Source organism: Lepidochelys olivacea (genome assembly GCF_965140295.1).
Source record: "Lepidochelys olivacea isolate rLepOli2 genome assembly, chromosome: 27".
NCBI lineage: Eukaryota > Metazoa > Chordata > Testudines > Cheloniidae > Lepidochelys > Lepidochelys olivacea.
The window spans coordinates 5,988,694-6,003,456 of record NC_140437.1 but is presented as its reverse complement, the minus strand read 5'-3'; the positions used below and the strand labels follow the sequence as shown (position 1 = coordinate 6,003,456).

Below are 14,763 nucleotides of genomic sequence, written 5' to 3'. Positions count from 1 at the left end.
AATTTTGCTTGTATTTGCACAACTGCAAAAGCCATTTTAAAAAATCACAATCCAATTCAATCAGAGACAGTTGCTAGAGGGCTGGGACAACTCCTTCTGTGACAGGAGCTCTCCATGGTAGAGAAAAACTAACCAAACCTGGAGAAGCTGACTAGCTCACAGCACACAGACAGACAAGCCCTGAAATGTGTATTCACCCCTGGATACAGGAAGTCAGAAGCACCATCATAAGCATTTTCACTGAGTGTCAGCCCCCTTTTAATGATGTAGGAATGAACCTACAACTCATTTTCTATCATTTAGTGGGGTAGGAGGAGCTTCCATCCCTGACCCATACTGCTGTAACAGTCTAGTTTTCAGGTGATCATGTCCCCGCACTAGTACATATCTGTTGGTGATACATACATAAGCCAGTGAACAGAAACTACTCCCAAGGGAATTCTGTGCCAAAAAGTTAAATATTCTGCGCACAATATTTTAAAATTCTGCAAATTTTCTTTGTCAAAATAACACAACATAATCACACCATTTTCAATTATTTGCTGACAAGAATTTTGAAATAAATTACCAAAATAACTGAAAATGGTGTGATTATATTGTTATTGTGTTTCTGTGTTATTTTGACAATTAAAATATGCAGAACTTTGCAGAATTTTAAATTTAATTTTTTGGTACAGAATTCCCTCAAGAGTACCAGGGTTCTGGGAGGCGCAATCAGTTTGTGAGCAGCTCGGTGGGGGTCTGGGTGCAGGAGGGAATCTGGATACACAGGTGCTTGGTGCAGGGGGTATGGGACCCTGCAGGGGAGTCCAGGTGAAGGTGGTTATGCCTCAGTGGGGTGGGGCTCAGGGTGCTGAAGTGTGTGCAAAGTTGCTCCAGGGCAGCAGGAAAAGGCCAGGCTGGTAGAGGTAGATGGGCCATGGCAGGCGTGCCTGAGCAGCAGGAGGTGTTTAAGTGAGCGGACAGTTGGGGGCTCTAGAGCACCAGTAGCTACATAAATAGTGGTTAGAGGCACTCTTGCTCTCATGTAGCCACAGATAGCAAATGTAGTAGAGAGAGAGAGAGCCTGAGACAAGAGGCCTGAGATAAAGCAGTGGGCAAGCTTTGCTGATATAAAGCAAAGTTAGCGAAAGTCAGGCTGTAAGCAAAAGGCAGGCCCTGCTATAAAACATGCCTACTTGCAAGTTCACAGAACAGGGCTGGTATTGCAAAAACACATTCCTAACAAGTACTAGGCACAGTAAACTCACGCAAACACATTCCAGAAGGGTGGTACCAGAACACCCAATACAAAGTATGGTACACACAAACCAACATGTGCAAGGTAATGGGTGGTAACAAACCATGTCAGGGGGCTATACTTGTGTAGTTAGTTGTGTAACTAGCTACACAAGAGGGGCAATACATAAATTGTACGCATTGGTGTATGAAATGGAGTCTCAGAGTGTCTCTTTGGCCAGCCTAGGGGGCAGCGGAAAGTTCCGCCACTGACTGAGTCCATCGTCACGGGCATCCATGTCTTAGCATCCCCACAGAGTCTGTTGGGTGCTATTACTGTGCTTTGTCGACAATAAATCTGACTGAGTGCCTTTGCTACTAATGGGGCTGTAGTTATTGGACAGTTTGATGGGAGCCTGCTGTACAGGCTATATGGCCAGAGCCAGTGCAGCACGCAGAAAGAACACATGCAGCCAACATCTAATGACAGCAAGCATGATTGGGAACTAGAGATCCATGAAGAATACAGCATGTTCCACTGAAGATATCAATTATTAACTATAGGAATCACTACAGATTTAAATCAGACTTTCATTAACAGATTCTCAAGATGAGCCCTGCCTGTCACAGGTTGGCTAGCCCTTTAGAGTAGTTGTGCTCAGCCACACTTCCGACAGATTAGCTATACCCCCTATCAGGACCATCTGGGTTCTTTCCGAGTAGTTCTGAGCCCTTTGAAAGAGAACAGAACCACACAGAATCAGGAAGTTTCTGGGGAAGGCCTTGAGTGAAGGCCTGCAGGGGACTGTGAGGGGACTCTAGGGAAGAAGCTCTATCTCAGAGCCAAAGGAAATAAAATGTAGCCCAGAGGAGCTCAGACTGTGTCAGAGGACTCCAGGGAAGTGGTCTGGGAGTCAGGACTCTCTGTCAGAGCCACAGAGAAATTGAAAGGTAACCCAGAAGGGACTGGGAACTGAACCTGAAGAGCAGGCTGAAAAGAATCCTAAGTGGGGCAAAAGTACTTTTGGTTTGGTCTGGACTTCTGTTACCCTGAAAGACGACAGAAATGAGAATGACCCAGCCACATGGTTGAGCCACGTGAACCCTGGAAGAGACCGAAAACCGTGAGAAGGAGGAAATTGAGGCAGGCAGTGTCTGAACTGCCACGCTTGGCCACCAGCAAGCACTACAGAGCAGGCACACCCCATGACACTGGCCACAAAAAATGTACAATGGTTCACGGATTTCAGTGGGAGTTAGGCACCTAACATGCTTAGGCACTTTTGTAAACCACACTAGGTGTCTATCTGCATCTTCAGACACCTAAATATCTTTGAAGAGAAACAGTCAAGTCATTAAGTATAATTAATACTTCCTTAAACGCAAAATGTTTTAACACACATATTTCTTATGCAGCCAGCATATTTTTATTTAAACTATTTTTTTTTACATTTTTAATTGAATTCCAATTTCCATCCAAATGCAGTTTGACAAAAATCCTGCATAAGAAATCATCATCCAGTAAACAAGAAATGCATCATTCACTGTTTTCTAACATAATAATGTAAAAATTAAGAATTTGACTAAATGTATGTTAATCTATATAATTGCTTCAATGAATGCATATAGATACAGTCCATCACTGTGACTAGCAAAAAAGTACCAAATTTAATGTAACAGCTATATTCGGTTGCAAATCAATATGTTTTAATGGTTACCAATGAGAATTAACCTGTCTCTAGGAAACAATACAAAAACTATTTAAATTGAGTTTTCCTGCTTAAAATCACCCAGATCCACTCCATTGCACACACAAAACATTCTTCAGAGTAGCAGCCGTGTTAGTCTGTATTCGCAAAAAGAAAAGGAGTACTTGTGGCACCTTAGAGACTAACAAATATACTTGAGCATAAGCTTTCGTGAGCTACATGCATCCGATGAAGTGAGCTGTACCTCACGAAAGCTTATGCTCAAATAAATTTGTTAGTCTCTAAGGTGCCAAAAGTACTTCTTTTCTTTTCACAAAACATCCTATATGTTAAAAGTACATTAAGGTTGCAAAGGAAAGCAGTCACAAGTAGTAAGGAAATCCCACACTCAAGGTTGTCCTGAGCACTATACACACACACACAAAGTGCTCCAGACAACCTTGAGTGTGGGATTTCCTTACTACTTGTGAGTAGTAAGTATAGTATATATAAAAAGAAAAGGAGGACTTGTGGCACCTTAGAGACCAACCAATTTATTTGAGCATGAGCTTTCGTGAGCTACAACTCACTTCATCGGATGCATACTGTGGAAGTGAGCTGTAGCTCATGAAAGCTTATGCTCAAATAAATTGGTTAGTCTCTAAGGTGCCACAAGTACTCCTTTTCTTTATGCGAATACAGACTAACACGGCCGTTACTCTGAAACCTATAGTATATATGTATGCCTCATTATGTTCACATTTTTGAACTGCAGAATATTTTAATCTCAAATATTGAAATCATGTCTAGCAACTGTATAGGTGGGGCTACGAGGACAAGGTGGCAAACTTTTCCATCTCCTCAAGTTGCATTTTATGGACTAGCCTAGTAATAGGAGGTTCCTGTGGATAAAATGACGTTTTCTGCTTCCATGCATTACACTTAAAAAAGACTTTTACTGAAATACCCTAAATACACATCCACACGAAGAAGCCCTGCTCTTTGTCCAAGCATTGCCCTACCTTATTCCCATCTTTTGGGATAAAGCCACACCCTCACTTTTAACCTCAAAGCCACGTTCACATTCCCAAAGAAGAGATACACAAGTGACTCAGGCGGAGTGAGTTCTGGGAACAAGTCAGTTTCAGCAATTTAGCTGACTGCTTCCAGGTCTAAAATGACACTGTCTCTAGTTCTCGTTAGACAAAACAGTAATGGTGGATACTTACAGGCCAGCCTGGAAGTCCTTCTCATTCACCACAGCACAATTGCTTAATGATAGTTCATCTGTAGGACATCTTGCCGCTTGCATAGACTATTGGAGGTGACACAAACAGGGCAGAAAAAAATCAGTAATGAGCCACAAGAAAATACAAGCATCTTTTTTAATAAAATTATGCATTTCTTAAACTTTATTAATTAAATAAAATGCAAATTGGTTCCTTGAGATCTCACTGGAATTGATGTGGTGTTTGGATACATAGTTTGCCATTAGTGGCAAAAAGCACCTTTCTACATTCACAGTTTCTAAGGCACTTACATAGCTTCTCTCTAAAGTATGTCTGCAGTTGACTGTAGCCTCAGTATATTACAGACACAAGGCAAGTGAGGGAATATCTTTATTTGGAATAACCTCTGTTGGTGAAACAGACATGCTTTCGAATTTCACAGAGCTCTTCTTCAGAAATCTGAAGAAAGCACATCTCTTTCACCAACAGAAGTTGGTCCAATTAAAGATATTACCACGCTAGCCTTGTTTCTTTCTTTGAACAGACATTCCCACATTCTACACCCTGAAACCTCTAGATCTGACAACTGCAGTACACTCTACAGAGGACCGCCCTAAGCTCATCTAACAAAAACTATATCTGCTTGGCACTATTAGCCACTATTAAACCATATTGCATCATATTTACTTCTGAGGGCAATTCAAGGTGTTGGCAGAAAAATGTAAAACTCTATACTGTTTGGGATTCTAGTACCTGAATACCCACCCCTCTCCTACTGTGCCACCAAAGGTTTAAGATTGTGCAGTGGAAAAATATTATGGTTCAATGAATAGTTCTGATGTTTTCAACCAGGCCAGAGACCAAAATGGGAGATTTTTATTAACTAAAATTTATTGGGAAACTTCTCTTTATAATTTCATATAGTTTAAGGCTAGACGGGACCACTTGATTATACAGTCTGACCTTCTCCATATACAAGTCATTAAATTTCATCCAGATACCGTTCTACTGACACCAAGGATTTTAGTCTCCTGAGGACTGAAATAAAAGAATCATAGAATATGAGGGATCGAAGAAACCAACATTGCATGGTACTGTTGGTGAGTACCACTGAGTGTCTGATGCGGTATCAAAAGGCACAACATGCATTGAGGATAGCCCGAAGTTACACCACGTAGATATGGATTGAGGCTCCCGGTTCTGCCCACAGGTCATGGACCTTCAGCAAGGCCAGATTCACCCCTCAACCCAGAATGGAAACATCAGTAACCAATGTCTTCGTTGGAGAAGCCTGAGTGAAAGGGTCCCCTTGGCGCACATTGCGTGGGGACTCCTACCAGCATAGGGAATCTAGAACTGGTGGAGGGAGGTGAACCAACCTTTTCAGAGGATGCAGAGCAGGGTGGTAAACCATCCTGAGCTACATCTGAAGGGGGTCAAGGCGGAACCTGGCAAACTGGATCACCTGCATGCACACGGACATGCAGCCCAGCAGGCTCAGACACACACTGACTGTCGTGGATGGCTGGGATTGCAGACTGAAGCAGAGCTGCTGCATTGACTGGAAGCAGTTGGTTGGCAGGAACGCTCTTGACCTGTGGAGTCTAAAAAGGCTCCAACAAACTTGATTTTTTGAGTGGGAGCCAAGGCTGACTTTGAGGTGTTTAAAAGGAGTCCCAGACTGTGAAGCAAATGCAATGTAGTGTCAACGTGGGTGAAAACCCCCTCTCTGGATCTACCTTCAGCAACCAGTTGTCAAGATATGGGAAGATGTGGATATCCTTCCATGAGAGTACTTGCAGAGTCAACTGTGGTGGTGCTGAAGAGGGCCCAGTGCCAAGCTTCCCCGCACCAATTCTGGTACCAGCTATATCCCCACCACTGGAAGGGGAGCATTTGGGTGCGGTGCCAACACACATGGAGGCGCAGTGTCTCGCTCCATCAGAGGGACCACAGGTGGCGCAGCCCTGGGAAAGTGCCGGATGAATGGGGAGGTTAGGACCGAAAGGCAAAAGAGGTCTGAGGCTGCCTGGTACGCTTACAACATGAACTCAGTCAGTACCGGCATCTCCCTCGTCGGTACCAGGCTCAACAGACACCCGGAAGCCAGAACCAAGCCAATGGTATGGTGTTTCTGCCCTTCCCACCCAGTACAGGGCAGGGTCAGAGGCACCCACACCATACCACGTGCCCAAACCATGCCAGTCTGCGCTTTTCCTAGGGGAGGCAAAGGAGTTGCCCCACAACCTGGAGCAATCCAAATTAGTCTTATGAGACCTCTTTCTCAACACTGATGATGGAGAATTGTTCCCCCTTCTCTTCGGCGAGGTGCCTGCCCTGGAACAAGAGGCGTCAGCACCCTCTGAGTTCAACAGTGATCTTCAACCCAAGGAGGCAGATGAGGTCACATGGCAGGTTTAAGCAGGTGCTTCTTGAAGCAAAGTTCCCGCACCACCTTAGACCACTTCTTAAACAATTTACAAGTCGAACAGCGAGCTTTAAGGTGGGCCTCGCCAAGACAAAGCAAACACCATGTGTGGGCGTCACTGTTGGGGATTGCCTGTCCACACAAAGGACAGTGTTTGAACCACAGTGAGGGCACCACTCACACTATTTAACTACTTACTAACATTAACTCTATACAATAAACTAGGCTAACACAATCAGGATTTCCTCCCCACTCTGAACTCTAGGGTACAGATGTGGGGACCCACATGAAAGACCCCCTAAGCTCATTTCTACCAGCTTAGGTTAAAACTTCCCCAAGGCACAAATTCTTTGGCCTTGGAGGGCACGCTGCCACCACCAAGTGATTTAACAAAGAAACAGGGAAAGGACCACTTGGAGTTCCTATTCCCCCAAAAATATCCCCCCAAGCGCTAACACCCCCTTTCCTAGGGAGGCTTGAGAATAATATCCTAACCAATTGATTACAAAGTGATCACAGACCCAAACCCCTGGGTCTTAGGACAATAGAGAAATCAGTCAGGTTCTTAAAAGAAGGGTTTTATTTTTTTTAAAAAAGTAAAAATTACCTCTGTAAAATCAGGATGGAAAATAACTTTACAGGGTAACAAAAGATTCAAAAACACAGCAGAACTTCCTCTAGGCTTAGTTTCAAAGTTACAAAAAACAGGAATAAACCTCCCTCCAGCAAAGGAAAAATTCACAAGCAGAACAAAAGATAATCTAACATGCCTTGCCTGGCTTTTACTTACAGTTTTTGTAATGTGAGAGACTTTTAGGATGGTTTATAGGAGAAGGAGTTTTCTGACCTGATGCTTCTCTGCTTCCCAAGAGAACACACAAAACAAAGCCTTCCCCCCCAACCAAGATTTGAAAGTATCTTCTTTCCCCTTTGGTCCTTTTGGTCAGGTGCCAACCAGGTTATTTGAACTTCTTAACCCCTTACAGGTAAGGAGGAATTCTAGGCCACTCTTAGCTGTATGGTTATGACAAACACGAAATGCAAGGTTGTCAAACTACAACTACACACACCTCCGACTCCAGCCACAGGTGGGGAAAAGGAACTGAGGGGGGTCGGGGCAGCTCCACTCATACAGCCAGAGGAGCAGTCACAGCCATGAGCGCTGCCCCCTGTGGGTACTGCTAGGCAAAAGGCTCTGGCTCCAGCATGCTGGGCATGCACACACCTAAGTGGAAGACACGCCTGCATCTACTCAAAGAACTCCAAGGTTACAGATTCCAGTACGTTGCTTATAGCCATGACTTATAACCATCATAATACAGACATGCTACAGACATGAGTAGTAACACTTCTTAACCCTTCATAAATTCATTATCTCTTTATTAGCTATCTGTAAGAGAATAGCTAACATAAAATGTGAACATTGCAGGCACAGAAATGCAGTTAGGATTGTGTGGATGATCTTACCTATGGAAAAAATACACTGGAAAAACAGTCAAGTGAGATGACCCCATTTTCAAACCCTATTTCCCAAACATTGTCCAATTTGTCTCAAACTTTCCCCAATACCTCTATCCTGGCATAAAATGAAGAATTACAAAATTCCAACTGGATTAATTTTGGCAAAGTTGGGCAGGAGAAGTCAATGAAAAGCTAGTTTAAACCTTAAGTAGAGAGAGGGGAAAGTCTCATAATATCAAGCTGTGGCTTCAGAGCCCCAAGGAAAGAAGGCTTAGCAAGCCAGGGGATAAGACACTATCCTCTAGTCCACAACAACACTAGCTAGGCATACAGAACACATTTCACTAAAGAAAAGCCCATTTTGTAAGATCTGTGGATGGCATAGGTGAAGCCTGTGGCTTGTCCTGATTATTCGCAAGGCACAAGTTACTAGTTAAACACCTTTAACTTACACAGGGCTTTACAAGCCCAGAAAACACACATCATTACCTTGTCTTATTTAGACAGTAAGCACTTCAGGGCAAGGAAACTGGGTGATACAACAGCTCTGGAGAGGGGAAGACTGGGGATTGTTGAGATGATTAGGAATGGCATAGCCTGAAGAGGGATTTGAAGATTATAAATTGGGATTTGATTAATTAGGAAAAGGGCCCCTGGCAAAGAAGTACTTGGAGAGTATCTCGGGCATATGAGGCAGAGCAGAAAGCACAATGTTGGAAGTGGGAGAAGGAGAAATGAGAGGAATGACATAGGCACAGCCAAAATTATACAGGGCCTTGTGGGGAGGGCAAAAAAATAAAAAGAATTTGATGCAGAAGAAGATAGGAGGCCAACAGACATGACTAGAGCAGCAGAAGAGGGAGATAAATAGAACTTTGTTCACCGTATTTTAAACAAACCAGGGAGGAGAGGCAGCAGGAAGATGCTTGTAATGACCTCCTGATTTGCTCAGGACATGCACAGGGATTTTAGCATTGAGTACAGCAGGACCAATCCCCAGTCCCCTAATCATGGGCTAACATCCCCCAGCTCTCATCTGCAAGGTAAATTATACCACCACTGTGGATCATTGCTAAGCCTTGGTCAGTGTGTGACATTATTGACATGAACTGTTACTGTATAGATCATTGTTGCTGTCATAAATATAAAGGGAAGGCTAAACTCCTTTAAAATCCCTCCTGGCCAGAGGAAAAATCCTCTCACCTGTAGAGGGCTAAGAAGCTAAAGGTAACCTCGCTGGCACCTGCCAAAATGACCAATGAGGAGACAAGATACTTTCAAAAGCTGGGAGGAGGGAGAAAAACAAAGGGTCTGTGTCTGTCTGTGTGATGCTTTTGCCAGGGACAGAACAGTAATGGAGTCTTAGAATTTAGTAAGTAATCTAGCTAGGTATGTGTTAGATTATGATTTCTTTAAATGGCTGAGAAAATAGCTGTGCTGAATAGAAAGAATATTCCTGTCTGTGTGTCTTTTTTGTAACTTAAGGTTTTGCCTAGAGGGATTCTCTATGTTTTGAATTTAATTACCCTGTAAAGTATTTATCATCCTGATTTTACAGAGGTGATTCCTTTTTACTTCTATTAAAAGTCTTCTTGTAAGGAAACGGAATGCTTTTTCATTGTTCTAAGATCCAAGGGTTTGGGTCTGTAGTCACTTTTATGCAAATTGGTGAGGATTTTTACCAAACCTTCCCTAGGAAGTGGGGTGCAAGGGTTGGGAGGATTTTGGGGGGAAAGACGTGTCCAAACTACATTTTCTCAGGAACCCAGATAAAGTTTGGTGGTGGCAGTGGAAGTAAAAGGGCAAAGGGTAAAATAGTTTGTACCTTGGGGAAGTTTTAACCTAAGCTGGTAAAAGTAAGCTTAGGAGGTTTTCATGCAGGTCCCCACATCTGTACCCTAGAGTTCAGAGTGGGGAAGGAACCTTGACAGTTGCAACCAGGGTTCTATGGTTGCACCAGGTCTTGTACAGAGGAGGTCAAGTATGGTGTCTATGGAAAGGTTGTAGTTTGCTGGTTATGATTATGCTTTCTGCATGTATGTATCATTTTTGTATTTGAAGTTATGAATATTGGCTGTGTATTTGTATCTCAATGTGTTTGATTCTATGTAGCCTCAGTGAAGCATTTGGTCAGCTTCTTGAGAAAGGACTATTCTCAGTAAGTGCCCGATCAAGAACACTTAACTGACAATGGACTTTGGGAGACACCAATCCACATCTGAGCTTTCCTGGGAACGTTCAAACTAACATGTAAACAATGGCATCGGCCTGCTAAAAGCTGAAGCCGATTTTGTTCAAAATCTTCATTAATGATCCGGAGGATGGCATGGATTGCACCCTCAGCAAGTTTGCAGATGACACTAAACTGGGAGGAGGGGTAGATATGCTGGAGAGTAGGGATAGGATACAGACGGACCTGGACAAATTAGAGGATTGGGCCAAAAGAAATCTGATGAGGTTCAACAAGGACAAGTGTAGAGTCCAGCACTTAGGACGGAAGAATCCCATGCACTGCTACAGACTAGGGACCGAGTGGCTAGACAGCCGCTCTGCGGAAAAGGACCCAGGGGTTACAGTGGACGAGAAGGTGGATATGTAGGCTAACGGCATTTTTGGCTGTATACGTAGAAACATTGGCAGCAGATCGAGGGATGTGATCATTCCCCTCTATTCGGCATTGATGAGGCCTCATCTGGAGTGCTGTGTCCAGTTTTGGGCCCCACACTTCAGAAAGGATGTGGAAAAAAATGGAAAGAGTCCAGTGGAGGACAACAAAAATGATTAGGGGGCTGGAGCACATGACTTATGAGGACAGACTGAGGGAACTGGGATTATTTAGTCTGCAGAATTTAGTCTGCGGAAGAGAAGAATGAGGAGGGATTTGGTAGCTGCTTTCAACTCTCTGAAAGGGAGTTCCAAAGAGGATGGATTTAGACTCTCAGAGGTACCAGATGACAGAACAAGGAATAATGGTCACTAGGAGGGTGGTGAAGCACTGGAATGCGTTATCTAGGCAGGTGGTGGAATCTCCTTCCTTTGAGGTTTTTAAGGTCAGGCTTGACAAAGCCCCCAAGCTAGGGTGATTTAGTTTGGGATTGGTCCTGCTTTGAGCAGCGGGTTGGACTAGATGACCTCCTGAGGTCCCTTCCAACCCTGATATTCTATGCTTCTATACAGAGAGGAAAGTGAATTATGGAAGTAAGAGGAAGAAATCAAAGGACTTGCCTAGATAGTGGATATGATGGGGAGGGGAAAGGAGAGACTGATGAAAGTGGAGAACATACGGAACCTGAATAATATTTGTGCTTTCTAGTCAACAGGTAAGTCCTCTATGAATTTAAAATTATAGACCTTAGCCCAGGGGTGGCCAACCTGTGTCTCTGGAGCCACATGCAGCTCTTCCGAAGTTAGTATGCGGCTCCTTGGATAGGCAACAACTCCGGGGCTGGAGCTACAGTCGCCAACTTTCCAATGTGCTGGGAGTCGCTCACTGCTCAACTCTGCCATAGGCCCTGCCCCCACTCCACCCCTTCCCCACCCTGAGCCTGCCATGCCCTCGCACCTCCACCTCCCACCCAGAGCCTCCTGTATACCACGAACCAGCTGATCGGGAGGTGCAGGGAGGGAGGGGAAGGCGCTGATTGGCAGGGCTGCCAGTGGGCAGGAGGCGCTAGGAGCAGAGGGGTGGAGTTGATTGGGGCTGCCAATGTATTACTGTGGCTCTTTGGCAATTTACAGTGGTAAAGTCTGGCTCCTTTTCAGGCTCAAGTTGGCCACCCCTGCCTTAGCCAATGAACCAAAGGAATTAAATAATGCCATGATGCCTTGATAATACTAAGCAGCTAGCATGCTATGACCTCTGCTTGTTACACTAATCTTAATCATCTCACTGTTACATTTGCTCCCAGCCTGTAGCATCCATCTGCTGTGTCTCATAAATATTGACAGCATGCAGGTGGACTGCTTGGGTCTAAGACTGAGGACTTCAGACACCACCACAATACATATATTAAATATTAACTGGCCTTATGAACACTAACATCTTTGGAGAGCTGCACTGAAAAAAAGGAACAACAGATTCTACTAGAACTAATATAATTCATGGGATGTAGGCGGGAAGAGATGTGGATTCCTGGCAGGAAGTAGTAAAAAAATAAATGGGCTTGCACAAGAGTTTAAGTCCAACTATTTATTCATACTCAAAACCCACAAATTAAAGATGTACACATGAAAAATAATTTCATCATGAAACGTCTGTTATAAACACAAAATGCAAGATTTCCACAGTGCATTGATCTTCCACGAGCTGACAGACAGTACATTTAGCATACAAGATGACCTATGAGTCTAACTGCGTCCTGAAGAGGCAATTCTCATTGCAAACTAACATCAGCAGAAGAGCCCAGAGCAAAGTCAGCCTTGTGTACACTCCGAGGACAGGGTTTTGCAGACTTCATTCCAAAAAGGATGTTTAACGCCAGAAAGGATCATAATGATCATCCAGTCTGACCTCCCGTGTAACATGAGCTATAGGACTTCCCTGAATTAATTCCTATTTGAACTAGAGAAGATCTTTTAGAAAAACATCCAATCTTGATTTAAAATTTGACAGTGATGGACAATTCACCACAACCCTTGGTAAATTGTTCCAATGATTAATTACGTCACTACAGAAAAAATACACTCCTGATTTCTAGTCTGAATTTGTTTAGCTTCAACTTCCAGCCACTGGATCATGTTATAGCTCTGTCAACTAGACTGAAGAGTCCTCTACTGTATTTCTGTTCCCTATGTAGATACCTACAGTCTATGATCCAGTTTACCCCTTAACTGTCTCTTTGAAAAGCTAAATTAAGGTCCTTGAGTCTTTCACTACCAGGCACGTTCTCCAATCCTTTAATCATTCTCATGGCTATTCTCTGAACCCTCTCCAATTTATCAGCAACCTTTTGAATTGTGGACATCAGAACTGGACATGGTATTCCAGCAGTGGTCACACCAGTGCCAAACATATATATAACCCACCTAGGACTTAAAGAAAACCTCTATTATCTTTTATTGCCACAGACTTCTTTTTGTGCCCTTTGGCTTCCCTTATCAATTTTCTACACTCCCTATTTTCTAATTTATATTCATTGTTACCAAAAAACAGTTACCTACCTTTTAGACCTTTCTTCAAGGCATGTTGCACAAGTCCATTCCACTGTAGGTATGTACGTGCCTTGTGCACATTTGTCAGAGAACTTTTTCTCTCAGCATTACCAGTCAGGGCAGCTCAAGTGCCCTCTGCCATCATGCACCACTGCATGCAGATATAAGAGGATGGAGCTGCTCCCAACCCCCAAGCAGCTCCTTCTCACTAGACAGACTACAATAAAGAGGGGGAAGGAGGGATGTCATGGAATGGACATGTGTAACACATCTCAAGCAACAACAGTTAAGGAAAAGTAAAAGCTGATTTTTCTTCTTCCAGTGATCGCACATGCCCATTCCACTGAAGGTGACTCAAGCAAATTAACATGGATGCGGACTCAGATTACCTGAACAGCAACTGTAGAACAACCCATCCAAAAATTCCTGGACTGACAGGAAATGACATAATGAGCAGCAAAAGTGTGAAATGATGACGAGGTTGCCACTTTGCAAATGTCTCAAATAGGTGCTTGTGTCAGGAAAGCTGCTTGCGCTCTAGTCAAATGAGCCAGCACTCTAGGTGGCGGCGTGATATTAGCTAGCTAGTAGCACAAATGTATAAAAGGGAAAAACCTCTGAGTGGAAAACCAGGAACTTATCCTTGCAACAAAGCCCGTTGCCAACTGTGTCCACATATCTATTCAGGGGACACCATCACAGGGCCTAATAACATCAGCCACACTATCAGAGGCTCGTTCACCTGCACATCCACCAATGTGATATATGCCATCATGTGCCAGCAATGCCCCTCTGCCATGTACATTGGTCAAACTGGACAGTCTCTACGTAAAAGAATAAATGGGCACAAATCAGATGTCAAGAATTATAACATTCATAAACCAGTCGGAGAACACTTCAATCTCTCTGGTCACGCAATCACAGACACGAAGGTCGCTATCTTAAAACAAAAAAACTTCAAATCCAGACTCCAGCGAGAAACTGCTGAATTGGAATTCATTTGCAAATTGGATACTATTAATTTAGGCTTAAATAGAGACTAGGAGTGGCTAAGTCATTATGCAAAGTAGCCTGTGTCCTCTTGTTTTTTCCTACCCCCCCCCCCCCCCAGATGTTCTGGTTTAACTTGGATTTAAACTTGGAGAGTGGTCAGTTTGGATGAGCTATTACCAGCAGGAGAGTGAGTTTGTGTGTGTATGGGGGTGGGGGGGGATGTGAGAAAACCTGGATTTGTGCAGGAAATAGCCCAACTTGATTGTCATGCACATTGTGTAAAGAGTTGTCACTTTGGATGGGCTATCACCAGCAGGAGAGTGAATTTGTGTGGGGGGGTGGAGGGTGAGAAAACCTGGATTTGTGCTGGAAATGGCCCACCTGATGATCACTTTAGATAAGCTATTACCAGCAGGACAGTGGGTGGGAGGAGGTATTGTTTCATATTCTCTGTGTATATATAAAGTCTGCTGCAGTTTCCACGGTATGCATCCGATGAAGTGAGCTGTAGCTCACGAAAGCTTATGCTCAAATAAATTGGTTAGTCTCTAAGGTGCCACAAGTACTCCTTTTCTTTTTGCGAATACAGACTAAC

At 43.7% G+C, this 14,763-nt stretch overlaps 1 protein-coding gene across 3 annotated transcripts in view; it reads right to left on the bottom strand.

Moving 5' to 3' along the window:
* Window positions 1-14,763, bottom strand: part of NSF (N-ethylmaleimide sensitive factor, vesicle fusing ATPase) — a 187,014-nt gene that overhangs the window by 158,163 nt on the left and 14,088 nt on the right. For all 3 annotated transcript variants that reach the window (XM_084615992.1, XM_084615991.1, XM_084615993.1), the window contains exon 2: window positions 4,136-4,221. In XM_084615992.1, the coding sequence (XP_084472118.1) occupies window positions 4,136-4,221 (86 nt within the window). The remainder of the gene's footprint in view (window positions 1-4,135; window positions 4,222-14,763) is intronic.